Source organism: Callorhinus ursinus, unplaced genomic scaffold (assembly GCF_003265705.2).
Source record: "Callorhinus ursinus isolate GAN/ISIS: 27379988/994484 unplaced genomic scaffold, GSC_fseal_2.0 scaffold1, whole genome shotgun sequence".
Lineage (NCBI taxonomy): Eukaryota > Metazoa > Chordata > Mammalia > Carnivora > Otariidae > Callorhinus > Callorhinus ursinus.
The window spans coordinates 70,005,349-70,025,932 of record NW_027397063.1 but is presented as its reverse complement, the minus strand read 5'-3'; the positions used below and the strand labels follow the sequence as shown (position 1 = coordinate 70,025,932).

The 20,584-nt window shown below is 50.2% G+C and overlaps 1 protein-coding gene across 4 annotated transcripts in view; it reads right to left on the bottom strand.

Annotated features, from left to right (window-relative positions):
• Positions 1 to 2,539: 2,539 nt before the first annotated feature.
• BCL6 (BCL6 transcription repressor) overlaps positions 2,540 to 20,584 on the bottom strand; it is a 22,635-nt gene continuing 4,590 nt past the window's right edge. Inside the window, exons 1-11 of one of the 4 annotated variants that reach the window (XM_025876833.2) lie at positions 17,832 to 20,575; positions 15,628 to 17,798; positions 14,402 to 14,440; positions 13,410 to 13,581; positions 11,645 to 11,866; positions 9,063 to 10,034; positions 8,521 to 8,705; positions 6,953 to 7,120; positions 5,736 to 5,866; positions 5,481 to 5,618; positions 2,540 to 3,755 (exon numbers count right to left, since the gene is read on the bottom strand). In XM_025876833.2, coding sequence (XP_025732618.1) covers positions 3,612 to 3,755; positions 5,481 to 5,618; positions 5,736 to 5,866; positions 6,953 to 7,120; positions 8,521 to 8,705; positions 9,063 to 10,034; positions 11,645 to 11,866; positions 13,410 to 13,570 — 2,121 coding nt within the window. In that variant the 5' untranslated portion in view covers positions 13,571 to 13,581; positions 14,402 to 14,440; positions 15,628 to 17,798; positions 17,832 to 20,575 and the 3' untranslated portion in view covers positions 2,540 to 3,611. Of the gene's footprint in view, positions 3,756 to 5,480; positions 5,867 to 6,952; positions 7,121 to 8,520; positions 8,706 to 9,062; positions 10,035 to 11,644; positions 11,867 to 13,409; positions 13,582 to 14,401; positions 14,441 to 15,627; positions 17,799 to 17,831; positions 20,577 to 20,584 lie in introns of those variants that run through there. The other 3 variants (XM_025876825.2, XM_073895808.1, XM_025876829.2) reach the window with 3 other exon arrangements.

Here is a 20,584-nt window from a genome sequence, read left to right as displayed (position 1 = left end):
CTCCAGGGATTCAACTCTGTCGGCATCTCTCCGCTTCTCTTCCCCGCTGGTATTCTCTGAAGCATGCTTCTGGTAGAACACGAGGCAGCGGAAGTGAAGACACATGAGTGAACATTTTTATTTTGAATGCACTTAGTACTTCATTTATTTTAATTTATATTTGGGGAAAATGCATACCTAAGAAGTATATTGATTTAAAGGAAAACAGTACGTAAATAATCAGGGTGCGATGCCATAGCAATATCATGGAGGTGGGTCACAAATGACCAAAGTCTGAGAAACACTGGAGTGGCTGCCTGTCTCCACATTTCACTATAAATTCCCAGAACACACAACCCTAGTGGTGGCCCAACTCATTAGCACCCCTATTTACATATTTACATCACACTGTAGGTGCTGTAATAGGGCTGCAGGCCCTCAGGGAGCTGGATGCCCTTGGATCCAGTGTCCGCCCTTAGACAAATCAGTAGTCTGGGGTGGGGGGTAGGGTTGCATGATGTGCGATATGGCTGCCCAAGTTCTGGCTCTTCTCCAGGGGCTGAGGACAATTTTCTTCGGGAAAATTCTGTGGGCAGGTGCAGCTTGAGGTGTTATTATGGACCTCTAGGTTGAGTTGTAGCTCTGGGGGGCACTGTCTGGGAGTGTCTGAGGCGGGCATGTGGTTTCCAGCCCCCTGTAACCTTACTCTGAAGGGTGGCTGTGAGAACTGAATGGGGTCATTGATACAAAGGCGCTTTGAAAATCATCCACACCAAGAGAGGGGACAGTAAGCAACTTCCCTCATCTCTCCTGCCTCAGTCCCTTCACAGGGCAATGACAGATTTGAGTTGGGTGATCCTTACTATCTCATCCCTTCCAGCTCCTTAGTAGTTCTGCTTGATTCTAAGTTCCCTGCCTCTCCGCATTTTGCCCCCAACCACCAACCTGGTCTCCAGAAACTTTTCCTCCAAAATTCCAACAATATAGAGAAGAACATCAGGAGCCCCCTGTTCTATAAGTTACGTATTTGTAAAACGTGGCATTCATGTCATGTTTGCCTTTTAAGTAAAAATTCTGTATGCCCTTGGCCTAGCTTATCTGTTTAGAGATGCTTGCTTTTTACTTATTATTGATTGTCGATTGGCTCCAGTTACTCTTTGATCTTCCATTTTGTTTGAACTTGAATGCCACCCACACGGTCTGCCCTGGGCCCATTGTCTCTCTATTAAACAGTAATGACACATAAACGAATTCGGAGGCCCTCTGGGAGTGGAGGGGCCCTGGGCCAGCCACCCTCAGGCCTGTGAATTGTCATTTCTGAAGCCGTCTGTTTTGTAAGTTCTTTTGCCAAGTTTCTATGGGAGCAGAGGGGATCATCTTCTCCCTTTTCAAAGAGCAGGGTGAGCTGAGGCCTCGAGCTGGCAAGTCCTCTAAAGTCATTTTCAAAGGAAACCTGAACCAAAAGGCCATGTGGCTGGCAGGGGGTGGTGTGACTTTGTGAGGCTCTCTCTGGGGCTTTGGGTGCTCAGCCCCCACAAACCTCTCAGCACGTGCCCAGAGCCTGCTGCAAAGGCCCTGCCAGGGGCCACCTCTGTCCAACCACCGGCCAGAGGGCCCAGGGAGGGGCTCCGCTCCACAGCCCCATCCCACAGCCACCCAGGAACCAGAAGGCAAGTGCAGACTTTCTTCTCTGGGGGGGGGGGGGGGGGGCAGGACCGCACTTCTCCTCACTGTTCTTAGGTCTCATCAATCAAACTTGAACCTTGGGGCTTTTTGAGGTGAAACAAAACTGGATGCCAAAGCAAGCTAGGGTGAACTTATGTCTGAATCATGGACTCATAAATGATCTAGTTAATCTAAACCTCTCATGGACAGGTTGGGAAAGGGACACAAAGGGGAAACGGTTGTCCCAGGTCACGCAGGAGGAAATGGCTGCCTTCCACCAGAGTTCTCTGGACAAAGAGCACTTCCCCAGGGATGGAGGTTTGCTTGGCTGGTCGCCATTCGTAAAGCTTCTGAGTCTATACATACCTGTCAATCATCAATCACACAGCAGGTACCAGGCTGAGAAATGTATGATGGGGCCAGACCTGACTTCATACTGTCCCCTGGACCCCAGCAGAGAGAAATTGTTTATGAAGCCAGGAGGCAAGAGGAGCCTTCACAGAATGGGCAAATTCTCCAAGACACAGAGAAGGAAAGGAACGCCTATACCTTCGCGTCAGAAGGGCAAGAAGGGAAATCACGAAAGCTCAGCCTAGAGCTCTGAGTGAAAAACAGACAGAAGCAAGAACCAGCCAGAAAGAGAAGGTGAGAGGCAGTCCATCCCACACCCCCCGCCGGAGTTCCTCACGACTAGGGTCTGGAGCCTGCAGCCCGTCCCAGTCTGGGAGCCAACAGTGGGTCCCAGCGTCCAGGAGCCAGCCCCAGCCTCAGCCTGCCCTAGGCCCCAGCAGCCACTCCTCTCCATGAGCACCTCCCGCGAGATTCAGAGCCAAGGAAACCAGACCCATTCCAGTCCTGATCCCAACACAAGGAAAGAACTCTGGAACGAGCCCACTTGACTTTTCTACATTTTATTCTTGTATTTGTACAGCTATATTTTACAACGCGGTAATGCAGTTTAGACACAGCCAAACCCTGTCTCCGGAGTAGTTCTAACACAAGCATGACGCAGAATGTGATGAGACAAACATTCCCAAAGAGAGCTTAGTGAGCAACAACTTCAAGTCCCTGTGTCTGCCTACACTTCAGAAGGGATGGCACGCTTGTCCATCACTGAAAACTTCCATGAAAAAAGGCACCGTAGGACACGTTGTACAGGTATATACAAACCAAAAACTAGAACAAAACTACACATTTTTCCTTCGGTAGCTTTTTTTTGTTCTTTTTGTGTTTTTTTTTTTTAATACACACTTTGTAAATTGTAAACCTTCACTTGCAAAAAAATACAAATACACTGAGGCATTTTAGACAAAATATTTTCTTACTTATACAGATGCAATACTTAAAATATTCTCTTAAGTGCTCTTTCTCAATAAAGATTCTCAGATCCGTGTCTGCCTGCAGATACAAAATCGAGCCTTTAACGCAGTTTTATATTTTTAATATATCTTTTTTAGGTTTATATATATTTATTTTATATATATATATATTTATATATTTACAACTCTGCCATATATTCCTTCACCTTTGGTTAAAAAAATTAAAGCCCTCTCTTTGATAACATACCGAAGTCTCTTCTTTTAAAAGAATGCACATTTACATACAAAAGAAACATCTGTCCCCACAAAACATATACATTCCTCATTTTGCAGACCAAGTCAAGTCAGAACTTTTGCATACTCCCCCACTTTGATATATAAAATGATTTTGCTTTTTGCTGACATGGTTTGCCTTACACATAGGAGAAGAAGCAATATTATTTTCTTAATGTTTTATGGCAGTGGGGGAAGGGGAGCTGCCTTGGCCCCCAGTCCCCACGCCCCTCCCCCCACCCCCACCCCAGCTATGATTTGCACTAGTGGATGAAAGAGGCACTACATCATGGGATGAACATTGTAAAGTGTTACAGTATCCTTTGGGTAGATTCTGAGAAGGGACTCGAATGGAAAGCATCAACACTCCATGCTTCAGCAGGCTTTGGGGAGCTCCGGGGGCAGGTCAGTGGCGGACACGCGGTATTGCACCTTGGTGTTGGTGATGGCGCCATGCTTTTGGCGCAAGTGAAGACGCAGCTGGCTTTTGTGACGGAAATGCAGGTTGCACTTCTCGCACTGAAGGAAAACCAGAGGCAAACTGTTAGCTGTCACCAACCCCAGGAACGTGTCATTGCTCGAAGACCCAGAGAAGGAGATTCTCCCTGTGAGGGATCGGGGCAGCTCTTCCCTCTGGAAGGCCAGGTTAAGAATTCTGGCTCCAGCTAAGCGATAAGTAAGCTTTGTGCAAATGTCCCTTCGCTGTTTTCTAAAGTGGTGAAGTATTGCTCCTGCTTTTCCCCAGCCAAGCACATCATTTCTCTCCGTGGGCCTTGGCTTTCCCTTCAGTGAAGGACTGAGTCGACAGGCTCTGCAGGTCACTCTTAACTTGACATTGGTGCATCTAAACTTCTAGCAAATATCTATTGTACTCTTACTGTGTGCCAAAGACTATCCTGACACTTGAGCGAATTTGTTAACTGAAAACAACAACTCCGTGGGATAGGTACCATTATCAGGCTCATTTTATAGATGAGCAAATAAGGGTATCGAGAGGAAAACTAATTTGCCCAAGAACAAAAAGCAAGTGAGAAGATACTCACTCAGGAACTGATAAACAAGTGGATGAAAATACCTACATTTTGCAGGTTCCCATTTGCGATATGGGTTAACCATTCATTGGTTCGCTCTTGTGTCCATCACTCTCTACAGTGATGCCTCAAACCCACCACAGCAGTGTCACTGAACACGGTGGTTTCCATGCTTATAAACCATGGGACTCTCTTTTCAAATTCAATAGAAACTCAAAAGGTAAAAGAGGCTGTGGGGTTGACTGAAAGAGCACAGTCTGAAAACTGCTCACCTACAGCATCATTATCCTTTTATAGAGAAAGAAAACTGTGGTCCCGAGAGAGGGTCAGGCTTGCCTATGGCCCTAAAAAGGGTTGGTGTCAGAGTCAGAATAAGAACCAGATATCCCAGCAGCCCGGCCAGGATCTCTCCCCTCTATAGCAGAGATAGAAAACTATTTTTAACTGGGAAAGAGCCGGATAGTGAATATATCACAATAATGACTCTGCCCCTGTTGTAGGAAAGTCGCCATGGATAATACGTAAACAAATGAACATGGCTGTGTCCCAATAAAGCTTTGCTTATGGACACTGAAAATTAAATTTTATATAATTTGCACATGTCACAAAATATTATTTCTCCATCTTGTAGCCATTCAAAAATATTAAAACCTAGCTCATGAAATGTTCAAAAATTAGCCCGCAAGCCATGGTTGGCTGAAACCCTCCTCCAGAACACTAGGATCCCAATGGCCCATTCATGGTACCCTGTTGTGTAGCTGGCCACCTGCTCCTTCTTATAATGGCCTTTTCCCTGCCTTTTTTCTCTTATATCACCACATTTTTCTGATTCTCCTCCCACTCCTATGGCTGCCCCTTCTCAAACACCTTCGGTCCTCTTAAGTAGACATCTAGTCCAGCATAGAGGCATACTGTAAGAAGCCAATTAGTGTGGAATGAATGAATGATTCCAAAATCGATGTAGCTATAGTTTGGACCTCTTTCCAAGGGCCCAGATCACCTAGCCCAGTATCCCCACTTTACAGATGAGCAAACTGAGACACAGCCAATGTCCAGCCGCGTGTCTGACAACCAGCCCTAAACCAGGTCTTATGGTCATTAGTTCAGTGGTCATCCCACTGTGTGCTTGAGATTGGAGCAAACAGTTCTGCTGCCTGCCCCTCCCCCACAAGCCCCTCCCAGGCCAGCCGCGGGCCACAAGAGGCTCACATACATGGTAAGGTTTCTCTCCTGTGTGGATTCGCAGGTGGCTCTTCAGAGTCTGAAGGTGCCGGAAACGGGTGCCACAGATTTCACAGGGATAGGGCTTCTCTCCAGTGTGGATGAGCACGTGGGCACGGAGGTGGGCCACCTGAATGGAAGAGCAAAGCATGAGAGGCTCTGTTGGGGTGGGCTGTGGCCCCCTCCCCTGGGAGCCCCTCATCAGCATACAGAGGCTGAGGGGTCTTTTCCCCATGGCCCCGCTCACTTGTACAAATCTGGCTCCACAGGTTTCGCATTTGTAGGGCTTCTCTCCAGAGTGAATTCGAGTATGGGTTTTCAGGTTGGCTGGTCGGTTGAACTGGGCTCCACAAATGTTACAACGATAGGGTTTCTCACCTATTCCCGAAAGAAAGGGAACAAAGAAAGCTATATTTGACGGAGGTCTCCACAGTCCCGGGTGCCCGGATCTCAGAGCAAACTGCCCTTCCTGGGCCACCTCGGTTTTCTCTCCTTTGGAAGATGTCTGAGAGAGGATCCAGGGGGCCTGCCACCCTCCTGCCCTTGCCAAACACACACCATGCCACCACAGGCTGCAGGCGGCCAGGGTCAAGGAGCAGGCTAGGGCAGAGGGGACACAACACTGGGGGTGGGACAGGGAGAGGGAAGGTTCCAGGAGGCCTTGGAAACAGGATGTCATTAGGATCATCTAACTGCAGACTTGGACAAGTCACTCTCCTTCTCTGGACCTCAGCTTCCAGCTCTGGAACTTGAGGGGTGAATTTAGATGACAGAGTCAGTCTCTTCCAGCTCTTCCCTAGGACTAGACTGATTCAGGAATCAAGCCCTTCACCAGGAAGAGACAATCAGGCTGCTCTAGTTTCTCTTTTAGAAAAAACATGCTTTTCCGCTTGTGGGAAAGACAGCTGGATTCCATTTGCCAGAAGCCTGGGGCCTGCGTCAGAGTAGATGCTCAGGCTGGGGAAGCCAATAGAAGGGCTGAGCCTTCCTTCGTGGAAAGTTTCTGGGATAATGGACACATTTAAAATACCAAGAGAGAGTCAACTTTGGACAACAGTCGGGTTTTTAGAAGCTACCTGGTAAAGGAATGTAAGTTGATAAGGAGCAAGGTCTGAGAGGAAATCAAGAGGCTTTTAAATTTTTTTTCTGGGCTAACAAAACCCCTATCTACTTTGCCTCTCTCAGCCTTAATTGCTTCGCTTGTGCGTTGGGATTAACATTTCTGCCCCAGCAATGCTAGAGAAGCAGGACAGAGCGCCTCGGAGAAAAGACAAAGAATACAGGGAGTGGAGGAGTCGCTAAGCAAAGACACGACAGGGTTAGGCCCACCTCCAGATCAGAGCAGGGCCTGCTCCCTGCCCCCCGGGGGACCAAGGCCCCACACTGCTTTCTCTAGGGTCCTCCCCCCATCCCGCCCCCAGGAACCCTGCCCAGCTGCGGCGGGGGGGGGGGGGGGGAGCATACCCGTGTGGACGGTCTTGTGGCTGGCGAGGTTGCCCTTGTAGCGGAAGGAGGCCTGGCAGCGGTCACACTTGTAGGGTTTGTCACTGTGGGTCTGCAGCGTGTGTCTCTTGAGTGAGGCCTCCTCAGAGAAGCGGCAGTCACACTCATTGCAAAAGAAAGCCCCGTTCTCTGTCGGAGGTGGGCGGGGAGGCGGGACACCACCATTAGAACGGGGAAGGGATGTAGGGCTCCAAGGCCACTCCCCTTTGCAGTTGCCCTCGGGGCCATATGGAACCCCCAAGCTCCACCCACCCGACATTCCGGGCTTGTGTGAGTTTTATTTTTCTGAGCATTTAGAGTCTCCCTCATGGAGGAGAAAGGGGACAGAGTTGAATACTAAGGTACAGGGGGGAAACTCAAACCAACAGCTACCCAGATGGCCTGTGCCAACTTCAGGAAAGCTCAGCAGGGCTCCTCCTCCGCTAGAGAGCTCTGAGAACTGGCTTTTCTTCTCAGTTCATTGTTTTATTTACATCCATACACAGGAGCCCTCGAGCAAGACCCTTCACCTCTCTGAACCTATCTGTGTCTCTATCTCCAAAATCAGGATAGTCAACCCCCAGGCTGCCCACCTCACAGGAGTATACTGTATACCACAAAGTGTTCTAGGAATGTGAGCTATAAAATCCAATGGTACGTGGAGGCCATTAAAGGAGGAAGTGACCGTGAACAGGGTCACCCTGTATCTCTCTGGATTTCGTGTCCCCCAAACACTTCTATGAGATTGGGAGAGCCAACGAGGATGGAAGTAGAAACGGCAGCCCAGAGAAAAGGGACTGGATGCAGAGAAAAGGCAAACAGCCAGGGGGACAGATGGGGACAGTCTCTGCTCTCCCAACTACACGTCCACAACCCTGTGCCAAATCTCACGGTGTAAGTAACTGATTTTTCCCTTCTGTTAGAACATTTTGAAAACGACATGTCCATGTCACGGGGGCTCACCCCCGATTAGGCATGACTGGGCTATCCTACTGCAGCCAGAGCTTGAGGGAAAAGACAGACTTTCTTATCTAATAAAAACTGGGGATGCCAATCAGAGTGTCCAAAACTTCAGTTTAATAATTCAGCTCAACTAACCTAATTCAGCTAACGTCAGCTGAGCACCTACTCCATGTTAGAAACTCCCTCGGACCTATGGGAGACACAGGCACGAGGCAGGTCAGCGGCTTGCCCTTACAGAGCGCATGGCCTAGCGGCGGAGCCAACCCAGGTCAGTCCTGGCAGTTGGGTCCCGAGGGACTGAGGAAGCTCTGGGAGTTAGAGCCGCTCCCCCAGGCTACCTTGGCTACAGTGAGCGTGAAAAGGGGGTCATTCTCTGTTACCCCAGACTAACTCCAATACCTCATCCCTTGCTCGGATCAGCCTGGTTCAAGAGGTCAAGAGTAGGGGGACGGGCCGGTGAATTTAAGGGCCAGTGACCTTCCAGGCGGGGACCTCTCCCAATCAGTGACAAGAGCATAAGTGAAATGGAAACGCAAACCCCACAGAACAGAGGCAGGGGCCTTCCTTCTCCCCGGGAAGGGACGTACCACAGCTGGAATCCGAGTACTCAGACTGGGTCTCTCCCATCTCCTCGGGGAATGTGGGGCCAGCGGTGTGGAGGCACATCTCTGCATGCTGCGGGGACTGAGAGCCGCACGATGTGCACTTGGGGGGGTGCAAGTAGAGCGGTGAGTGGCTCTCGCTGTTGCTGCGGGGGGAGCCCGTCAGGGACCTGTGGGCAGGAGGAAAGAGAGCCTCAGCAACTGGAGAGGGTAAAGCACTCCACCTGGCCTGGATGCTGCCCCCTCCTTCCCATGCTCAGGTGAACCCAAAGGCCAAAGCTGGGCCGCCTCCCTCTGGATCCGGGACCACAAAGTTATCCTTGAGCCCACCTCCAAACGGCGCATGCCCTGAGATCACTGATGTTAATATGCTTCCTTACTGAGGCCAGTTCAGTCAGTGGGTACTTACTCCACACCCATGATATACCCAGTATTCAGGCAAGAAAGGACACAGCCCCTGCGTCCATCGGAAGAAGTGACCCCCGTGGGAAGCCCTGACCCCAGGCCCAGGAACCCTCTGAAAGCACCTATTGACGATGTTATTGAGCCGGCTGGCCTGTGGGATGGTGGAGTCCTCCCCGCTGACACTGAGCTTGGTTGGGGACTGGAGGTCAAGGCTCTCGGGCTCCATGGGTGGCTGGCAGGCCGGTGGGGCGGTGTAGGCTCGAGGGGAGAGGCGGCCCAGCTCGGCCTGCTCGGGCCCCTCCGGTTTGGCATTCTGGTTGAGGCTGTTGAGCACAATGAACTTGTATTTCTTCCAGTTGCAGGCTTTGGGGTCGGTGGGGCTCTTGGCTGGAGGTGAACCAGAGGTCTGGAGGATGCAGGCATTCTTGCTACTGCAGGACTCCGTGGGCGAGTTGGGCTGGCAGTCGGACTTCTGGGGGCTCTGGGGGCTGACCAGACCCTTGCGGTTCAAGGGTGCACTGGGGGGCTCGAAATGCAGGGCGATCTCATCCTCTGAGGAGGGCCTCTCTTCCTCCTTGCCAGCCTTGTCACAGGGGAAGTATGGGGCATTCCGGGCTGAGGGGGCGGCAGGCTTGGGGCCCTCAGCCACGCCGTAGTGCATGTCACTGCGTGTCTCCTCTGGGGCTGCCTCCTTGGGTGAGTAGATGCTGCTGTGGCAAACACTGGGAGTTCTCTCCAGGGCCGGCCGGCTATAGTCACCAGGGACGGGCCTGGCACTATCGCAGGGGTGGGCCCGCTCCTTAGGGAAGGGGTTGGCCACAGGCATCCGGGCATCCCGCAGCTCCTCATCAGAGAAGAGGAAGCTGCTGACAGGGAGGTGACTGTAGACGGGGTAAGAGGCCGGCGGGGTGGACAGGCCGCTGTACAGGCTGGGGGCAAAGGCCCTGCTCTCACACCCCGGGGCATTCCTCAGTGGCAGGTTATTCTCCACCACCTCACGACCCCGATAGGCCATGATGTCTTGGGGCATCAGCATCCGGCTATTCAGAAACTCTTCACGGGGAGGCTTGATGGCAGGAACCATCTCTGCTTCACTGCAGGAGAAAACAGAGAGGAGACCCGGGCCTCCAAATGAGAATTGTTGAACAGAGGACTTTCTGAGCGACACTGGTGTTATGTAGCCACATTTGTGCTTAGTCAGCTAGACATGAGGGATGTGGCTCTGGAATAGGGAAATCCTCACAGTCACAAGGCCTTTATGCTAGAAATCTAGCAAGCTAGCCCGCAGTGCGGGAGACTGGACCCCGACAAGGGCAGCGAGTCAGCCCCACAAGCTGTGCCTGCTTAGACATGCGATCATATGTTTAAGCCACATTCTGTGTATATGTGTGTGAATCTGTAATTCTTCAGATATTACAGAATGTAAAGCTTTCAGAGCCCTTAGTTCATCCATGCAAAATCCTGCAAAGGAAGAAAGGCATTACTGTCTCCATTTTACACACATGGAAATGGAGGCTCAGGGAAAGAAGAAGTTACACAATGCATGTTCAGAGGGTCACAGACAAACTGGTGGCCCATGGGAGAAAGGACTCAGCCTGTAAGCTGCCTAGAGTCTTGGGAGGAGTTTTCTTTGGAGGACCGGCAGCAGCCAGACCTGCTTTCCAATCCCAGCTGGGCCACTTAGCGGCAATGGGCCTTGGAGCAAGTTGCTTCACCCCTCCAAGCACAAGGCCTGACCCAGAGAAAGTACTCGAAAATGACCACGATGATGACCTCGCTACCATTATCACCCACAGGAGACAACGAGCTCTCGCTGCACATACTTGAAGGGATGTTATGTGGGCGAAAAATAGGCCAGCTCACCATGATCACAGTTAACAGAGCTGGAACCAATGAGTGAAGGTTAAGAGGGCCAGATTTCAACTCGCCATCAAGAGGAGCTTTCTAACGGTCCAAGGTAGTCAGTGCGGCTCTGGGAACACTGGGTTCCTGACTCCTGGAGGTGATCAAACGGAGGCTGAAAACGCTTCTGTTTCATAAGACAGACAATCACCCTAGAGCAGCCTAATCAAATGGTGCTAAAAAAGTCAAGCCCCGAGTATCTGTTCCACTTAGCAAAGCCCTTCACTTTGTGGGCTCTCAGGTTCCCCCGCTTTAAATGATGGTCATGTCCGACCGGCCTTCAAGGACGGGATTAGACCCAGTGAACTCAATTTAATTCAATAAATACCCTCTTCTGTAGGAGCGGGGCAACAAAAAAGATGAGGAGAGCAGCCCACAGTCTGGCAGGGGAACTAAGGCACATATGCAAATCATTATAACAGAAGTCTAAAGGAGAACTAAAACACATATGCAAATAGTGAAAATAGAAGGAAGGTCTGAAGGACAGGCAAATGGCTTAGGGATACAGAGGGAGAGCTGAGGGAGGAAGAGTGGCAATTGGAAAACGTCCACAGAGGAGCCAGCTTCCAAGCTTGGCCTGGTGGGACGGGTGGGAGGAAAGGGCCCATCCAACGAACGAAAAAAGCAAGAGGGAATGAATGCACAGGGCATATCTGGGTAGCAGTGCAAGAATTAAGAAGGCAGAAGTGTGCAAAAGCTAGCGGAAACGTAGGCTGTGGCACATTGTAGAGGATATGCATGCATTATCAAGAATTTCAGATGTCTTCCACTCCCAAGGGCTTCTCCCTCCGTAGCAGCTCACCTGGCCTTGATAAACTTCCGGCAAGTGTCCACCACGTGCTCCATCTGCAGGTACATTGCCGTTGCCATCACGGCCATGATGTTGCCCTCCCGCAGATTGAGTCGGGACGTGTACATGAAGTCCAGGAGGATGCAGAACCCCTCAGGATTGATCTCAGGATCCAGGTTGATCACACTCAGGTTACATTTCAGCTGATCCGTGAAGATGCTATAGAACAGGCCACTGTAACACAAACACAGGTGTCACAAGAACAGACAGGACGGGCAATCAATTACAGTCAGTGTCAAGGTTCAGCTCCTCTCCCCTGGGCCTCGCTCCAGAATTTCCACGGCAATTAATAATAACTGCCATATACAAAGAGCTTACTAAATGCCAGAGAGTCATTAAGCACTTTACATACATTATACTGTGTTCCTCACAACCTTGCAAGGTAGACATTATCATTCTCCCCTCTACAAATGGGGGAACCAAGATCAGAAGGTAAATGATGTTCTCAAAGTCACAGAAGCTATTTTCCTTATCGTCTTAACTGCATGGATTACCAGAGTGAAATTTAGCACTCATTTGCAGTAACCATTTTTAGTCTATAACTTTGAGATAAGCATTTCTCTTCCTATTCCAACACATGATCCTTATTTTTAAAATGCCATTGTCTGTTTTTAGAAACAACTTGGGTATCAACGATAAATAAATAAAATGGTGCCTACATCTACAGTCTACTGATTTTCTAAAAGTCCACAGACTTCCATAGGGTCAATATTCCTAGGAGACACAAGTCAAACCTCAAGCTGTGCCTCCAGGGACCATGTTGTCTGGTAGAGGAAAGAAGGCTCAATTACAAGTCAGGATTTGGGCTGGCATCTCAATGCTGCTCTTTCTGAATGGGTTGCCAGAAGTGAGCCAGACTTTAACCAGTAAGTAGCTGTGCAACCTTGGTCGAGATACTTAACTTCTCTGCACCGTAGTTTCCTTCCCTGCAAAGCAGGAACAATAGTGTCTACCTGACAGGGTCGTGCATGCCTGGCACAGAGTAAGCTCTAGGTTAGCATTTTCTATTACTTTTATATGTCTGTAAACCTCTGTTCTCATCACTACTAAAACACAGGCGTTTGCTGTACAGTTTGAGTAAGCTCTCTTCTGGCAGTAGAGATCCTCAACTTTACATCAGCTCACCTATCTGTATCTTCGTTTTATTGTCTATAAAAGAGAAGTAATTCTGCCTCCATAACACGGAAGGCCACTGCAGAGATTCAGGGAGATGATGTAATATGAACTAGTTCCAAAAACTTGAAATACTCAACAAATAGGAAGAATCGGCTGGCTCTCTCTCCCTAACTTACACACATAGCCTGAAACACCCATGGAAAGAGAGCCACAGGATAAAATACATGCAATTATAGACTAAAAGGGCAAAAGACTTCAAATTCACTTGCTTCAAGTACCGAAAAACCCCCTTTCACTTCTCCTTTCTTCACTGGTTAACTGAAGTTATTCTCCGTGTTTGTTCCAAACACATCCTTTCTTGAGACAGTCTACCATTTCTGCTCCCTCTCTTCCCATGGAACAGAAACTCTTTCTTCTCCAAACATGTGTTCATTCATTCGTTTCCTGGGAACCTACTCCACCAGGCCACATGCGCTGGCGGTCTGGAGACAAATGAGATGTAATTCTAAACACAGCAAAAGGCCCACTCGATCTGCCTTGCTACCTGCCCACACCATCGCCGCCCTTCTATACAACCGTCTTTCTCCTCCCAGACCCTCACCTGCAGGCCATGAGGACTGTCTTATGGGCTCTGAACTGCTCATGGCTCACCACGATGACAACATCAGTCAAGATGTCACGGCTCCGGAGGCGATTAAGGTTGAGAAGAACGTCACTGGCATGGCGGGTGAACTGGATACAGCTGTCAGCCGGGGAGGCCATTTTGTCTTCACCTGGAAAGAAAAGGGTCAAAATCTTGTTGAGTTCTCCAGAACCTGATTCCTGCTCTACCAGGGCTGTGAAGACAGGTGGCGCAGCCTGCCAACACACCGAGGTCCCTTGTGTTGGGTCTTTGACCCATTTGTGGGCCCATCTCTGGGCATTACTGTTCACATCTGTAAGATGGGAGAAAGAATCTTTCTCTAACAAGTTGGAATAGAAAGCCCTTTCGGGGAAAGCGGAAGTGAATGAATATTTGTAGAGTGCTTTTCCCACAGAGCCCGTACTCTGCCAAGCGCGGACGGGCAGTGAGGGTGACAAACCCCGATTTGAAGGTTAGCATGCCAGCTTTATCTTTTGCTAGCTGTGTGACTTGGGGCAGATTGTTTACTGTTCCTGGGCTTTGGTTTCCCAAAATGGGAGGAGTAATACCTATGTGGTTGTAAAATTTAGAGATCTGTGCCTGGTCCATAGTAGGTTCTCAAAAATTGCAGCTATTCTCATCAGGATCTCATTTCATTATCCCAGCCGCCATCTGTTTCTTCCTCTTTTAGGATTTACAATTGTCTGAATGTACTTCGAGCTCCTGGCACATTGCTGGTGCATAGTAGGTGGCTACATTGGCTTGGAACTAAGAAATGAGTGAGGGAATGAATGATCACAGGACAGTTAAGACAGTCTAACACAGGGGTAAATGGGTGAGGGAGAGGGACTCGGCCATCCTTTCTCTCATCTCATGAAAAGTGGCCAAGTTCACAGCAACACATGCATCGGCAAAGTCAAAGGAAACAGTTTGTCCACAAAATTTTAAAGCATATAATTAGATTTACTTACCCAATGCCTTGATTCACAGTCCAAAATTTTGCTTAAAATCTGCAGGGAAGAGAAAAAAGCAAACAGAAATTGATTCCATGAATGTTAGATTGTCCACTATAGTCTTATTTTAGGACACACGTATTTAGTTTTCCTTTGATAGCTGCAGCTTGCCAGCTGGAGCGGTTTTACCACAAGCTAGCAAACATTCTTCCAGCTCTGCTCTTACGGCAACAACAGGCACCCGGAGCTATGCGATCGTCATGTTTTTGCCCTGAGTACTGGGAACACAACTGCATACATTAATTATATGTACACATACACATGTAGTTCCTTTGTCAAAGTAGAAAACGCATACCATCCAAAGGCCACTTGTGTTCATGGGAAAGAAAAATAGAAGGAAAGTGGTTCTTTCAGTATTAATGAGAATGGTCCTTCAGGGGCCTAAGAACTCTGGACAATCTCCAAAACCTGCTAAAATATTATCTTTCGAGTCTTAGAATGATTTCTCAAGGTCTCCTGGGGTCACCATTCTTATCCCTACTTCACTGGTGACGAAAATGAGGCTCAGGGGTTCAAGTGGCTTGGGTAGGACAAAAAGCCAGGCAGTAATTCCTGATTGTCTGAACACTTAAGACTAAATACAGGATCTGCAGAATACACCCAGAGGTGGCGTGTCTACGCTTTCCTTGAGTATTTTCGCCTTTTTCAAAGTTTCCTCTTCTTTCCCTCCTGGGTCTGAGACCGGATAGAAGGCGACAAACTTCCAAGCTTGTGCTCCCCCTGCTGGTCAAAGATTTAACTGCGTGCTTTAGCTAAGAACTGGCCAGGGAGCACTCATGGAATATGTACCCGCTCCAAATTTTTGTTTCTCTAAAACAAAATAATTTCAAAGCACAGGTGGAAGACTCTCATTTATGATCACATGTAGGCTGCAAAACAAAACAACATCTGAATCCTCTTCCACTCCCCCTTCTTTCTTTTCTTTTCTTTTTTTTTTTTTTAAGCATAGCTCTTGAGAGCTATTTTCTGGGTAAAGGGGCCTGAGGCCAGGGAGGTCATGTTGGGCCACGTAGATGGTTAGTGGCCCGGCCCTCGGTCTTCTGGCTCAAATTCCTGTCCCTCTTCCAAATCAGCCTACGTGCTGTAGAACATGCAAGACAGCACCCTAATGTGGGTGAATCTCATTTTTAAGTTCTTTCCCCCACACAAACACTTTGCCCCCATTCCAGGCTGCTGAATCTTACCAAATGAGCACTCTAAAATGAGAGGTTTCCTTGAGTCTGTAACCAAACACTCTGACATTTCTCTGTGGTCCCAAGTGCCAGTCACTCAATCCCATCGGCTTCAAGGTTATGTGCATGTGAGTGAGTGAGGATGAGGGAAGGGGATGGCTGAAGGGAGGGGGCAGAACGAGACGAAAGAACCTATTTCCTCCTCTCCCATCCTAACTCAAGATGGGCAAAGAGAGAGACACTAGATTGGTCCGAACCAAAGTTCAGTGATTGTCTCCGTTGAAAAAGAATGCTGACGACATGTGAGAGTTTCATTTATAAACAATCTCCTCTTCCCCCATGAAAGACATCCCTAAACACTTCTGGAATACCTAAGGCTGCCCTTTAGCCAGCTTCAACCACCAGCTCGCTTGTGAATTCCCAGTCACAGACTTTTGGAACCATGGGAAGCCCAGATTTGCCATTTCACCTTGGCAAATGGCAATGACTCATTCCATATGCAGATTGAAACAAACAGACAAAACATTCCCCATTCCCAGGGGTCTACTGGTCAGCCTGGCCCTGGGGCTGGGCCATTTTCATCCTCCCCCTCTGCCTGGCTTGGGCAAAAACAAATGCACATCTGCTGAGGCCCACAGCCCTATTAAGTCCACTCCTTCTTCAGCTAGCTCTATCTTTGGAGCTGCCACAGCTAGCGAGTGTGTGTTATGGTGGATGTGGGAAGCCATGCCTCCCTCTAGATGCTGCAAGTGTGGAAGCACCTAACAGCTGCTTTGGTTCTTACAGACCACTCAGCCCTTTCCCATCCGTTACTGTATGGGATCTTTATTACAGCCCTGATTAACTGAGGCTCCACCGGATAAGCCTCGCCCAAGACTGAAAGCTAATCTCCAGCAAAGTCCTGGACAAACTCCGTCACCTAGCTTCAGCCATCCCACCGGTGCCACGCGCAATACTCATAACACGAAAACACTTGCCAAGAGAGCAGGGCTGTCAAAGAGAAACTGATAACTGCAAGGGCCCAGACCTGTACTCTCCGGATCACCAATCCCGCCCCAGCCGCAGTAACCACCAAGCCAGACCTAAACGTGGTCTTTCCACCCACACACTTTCTCTCTTCTGCCTTTTCAAAATCTCCGGATTTGCAATTAGGCACCTTGAGGAGAAGGCAGATCTTTTAAAGGAGTTGGAGAAGAAAAAAGAGGGACCCCTTCCCTCTAAAAAAGGCAGAGGGAAGAGAAGACAGCAGAAGGCGAAGGCGGAGACAAGAAAAGAGGTGAGAGAAGGACGAGAAGCGAGGTTAAGAGCGAGAGTGAGCCAACACGAAAGCCCCCATCCATCCTTTTCCCCTGGCTCCTACACTCGGCGGGCACTAAGCAGCCGTTTCCTCCCGCGCTCGCATACCGGGACACACACCCGAGCCCTGCGCTCCGCGGCAAGCCCGGGCTAGATTCGCCCACCCCGTCCTTACCGTACCTGCCCGCCAGGGACCGCCCACCCCCGGGCGTTCTGCGGGCACCGCTGCCCATCTGTCGCGAAGCCCCCGCAGGCGCGTCGGAGGCCCCGTGGTGAGATCGTGGCAGCCCTTAATTTGGTTACATTAAATAAAACGTTTCGTGCACTTCGGTAGCTAACATTGTGTGTGCTTTTTTTTTTTTTTCCTGTTACGCCGTCAAGGCAGGGGGTAGTGAGGGGAATGGCACAGCCCTCTCATTCCCGGAATGTAGTCGATCTCAGCTCAGCGGATTTCACAGAACACTCTGCCTATCGCCGGCTCCAAGGAGAAGTAACTTTCCAGGAAGCTGCCGGCACCCGACGGCCGCCAGGATCGCCGCCTGCGCCGCGAGGGCCGCCGGGGATTCACCCGGGGGACGGGGGCGGGGGGGGGGCGCCCGGGGAGGCTCGCGGGGAATAGGCACACTTTCCCCTAAATCCCTCGCCGGCGCCCGATCGAGGACTTAGAGTTCACCCGGGCTAACCCCTACCCGTAACAGTTTTTATAAATGGGGAAAGTCGCACAAGTTAGTCGCAGAGCCAGTCTAGAACCCAGGAATTCGGGTCCAATCTGAGGCTCGTTTTATGACTTCAAATTGCCCAATTCTGGCCTGTTTGCCTAATGCGTCATTTATTTATTTTTGCTTTTAGCTTGCCTCCTCCCCCTTTAAGAGGGTGGTTGGGCCAGCCTCCTCCCCCTTTAAGAGGGTGGTTGGGCCAGCCGTCAAGGTCAAAAAGATGGGAGTCCCTAGGGCTGAGGGTCTCCATCCAGCGCGCGCCAGACGACTTGTAGGAAAACCAAACCGAAAGCCCCTTCCGCCTACGTTGGCAAGTCCGGGAACCCTGCTAGGCTCGGTTTCCGCCCAAAGTCTTTACAATAGGAGCTCCCAGGCCGAACCTGGCCAGGTTTCGGGATTTCGGAATCCGATTTCCCCGAAACCGTGGAGACCCGGTAAGGATTCCGCAGAGGCCGGGGCGCTGACCTCTGCGCGCGCACGGGCGCGCTCCAAGGACGCCTCGCTTTCTCTGGGCCTTCCTTGGAGTTATAACCCCTGGGCTCCCTCTCCTAACTGGTCCTACTAGTGGGCTCCGAGAGGAATTTTCCGGGGCGGGGGGCTCGAAAGACGCAGCGCCTAAGGCCGCAGTCCAGTCCTAAAACTGGCGGGTGGCGTCACACTGCGCCGCGCATCCCATCAGCGGCGGAGGCGGGGTCAGGGCCGTCGGTAAAGACTGGGCCTCGTCGGCCTCATAAAGTCCTACTTTGAGACTTTGTTATCCCTTCGCCGGGTGGAACAAAGGTGAAAGCGAAGGTTGAAATTTAATATGGAATGGGGTGAGTATCTAGGAAGGGAAGTTAAAATTAAGTACATGCACTTAATGGAAATTAGGATTCCCGTGGTTCCGGGAGCTCAAACCTAATCATGTCTTACCGCTGCTAAACACTAGAGAGAGCCCTCCATCAAGGCTTGAAACCGACAACCCGCATGTAGCCCCGCCTCTCCTTCCCATTGACCTACTTTAGACACAGTCTCCAGATTGGGAGAACGCCTTTCGCACAGCCCCCCCCCCCCCCGCCTTCACTGCGTCCCTTCTCTAATCCCGGCCCGCCGTTGGATTATTGGTAATCTAATAACTCCAATAACTCGCCGAGAAATCCAAAGGAGAATCTGGAAGTGCAAAGCAGTGTTTAGGGGTAGGAACTAGGAATTTTAATAAGGCTCGAGCTGCCGTTGTGAACCCAGCCATCAGGGCTCCTGCCGGAGCGCTCCCTTTCTGCGCAGCGGCTCAGCTAACTAGCTGCTGCAGTTTAGCCACGGTGGTCCAGCGGTAGGTGGTGGGGTTAAACCGCGCCGTTGTTTTTGTTTTAAGGGTGAAACACTCTTCGCTGTCTTGACTGAGGGGCGGGAGGGCGGAGGAGACGACAATAAATGAAAGCGAATTTGATAACGCGGTAGCCTCGGCAGTCGCTTTGGGTGACCGAGGTGTTCGGGGACATTATGTCCTGACTTTATTTCTATCACGTTTCCTGCCAGTAGAGCTTTTTCAAGCCTGCAAGCTTCTAGGAAATGCAATAAAATAGAGGGATGTGTCTTATCATCAAGATCTGAAGAGGAGCTGCAGAAGGGACGCTCTCCATGCTCCCAGCTCGCGACAGCCTTCCAGAAAGAGCCGGCAGACAATGCCAGCAAACCACGTCCCCGGGCAAAGATATCTCGGCCATCCAAGCTGGACTGGGCTCTGCCTTTGCAAAAAGGCTGCCGGCGGAGGGGAGCGGCATGATGTCCCCAAGCAAACAATGCCTTTAAAAATCCGATCTGGACAAAAGTCAGCCAAGGTCTTTATTCACGTTAATGAAGATGGAAGGCACTAACTGTCCTTGGAAAGCGATGAGTCAAACTTGACCACTCTTCAAACACATCCCCAGATTCGTTTCCAACCCGAACAGAGGCGCGTTTCTCCGACGCGGCCTCCGACTGCTCCCGCAGTGGGAGAGGCTGAACTTGATTTCCTCGGACCAGGGCGGTGGAGACCGCAGCATCTCCCAAGAGTGTGCGCGCCGGCGGTCGTCGCTAGGGGTCGCCGGCACCCCTACGTGCCTTTGCCATCTTAAGTTTTGAACTCCGAGAAAATAAAACTTTGCTTAATAAGAAGCTATTGTGGCCCAAATTCTATGAGGATTACACCTGCCTGTCCATATGACCCCCACCCCCCACCCCTCACACACACACACACACACACACACACACACACACACACAATTGATCTCTCGCCAAGCCACCAAGCAGTTTGGAAGGAAGGGGAAGAGGGTGATTTCAGAATTCAAATGTGAGCCTCGGGCTCTGCAAGTCTAGGGACTGGGACTTAATCACCCATTAACACAGGCACACCCCTCAAGATCTGGAACCTCCACCCCTCAGCCCTGCGGTAGGCTTCCCGTATCTGTCACTGAAAATCTTAGGCCATATTTTCTAGAATTCCTCCAAGACATCTGGGGAGCTGTTTCCAGCTACGCTGACGTGAGACATTAAAATCGTGGGTCTCTCTTACTGCTGCTCCTTTCTCTTAGATACTTCAAGGGAGCGGAGATACACTCGCCTTTGACTTTAAGTCACTGACCTGGGATTCAGAAGGTAAAAATCTGGTCCCAGTTAGGGTGCTAACTCACCAGCAACAGGCCCCCCTCATGAGGCCGCCTGTTTTTCTCAACTGTGAAGTTTTATGTCCTAGAGCCTCCAAGCGTCCCTCCACTACCCACTTAACCCAGGGAGACGCTACAGTGACAGAAAGTGTGTTCAAAACGGGTTATCTTACTAAGGTTCTCTTAGGGAGGCACATGCCGGGAGGCTTCCGAATTTTCATCCACCTTACCAAAATTTTGGAGGTCAGATGTCATCCTCATTGGATGTTGCCCTCCTCTGTCAGTCCTAGCACCTGGTAGGGATACTTGGAGACCCGAAGGTAAGAGGGTCTGTCC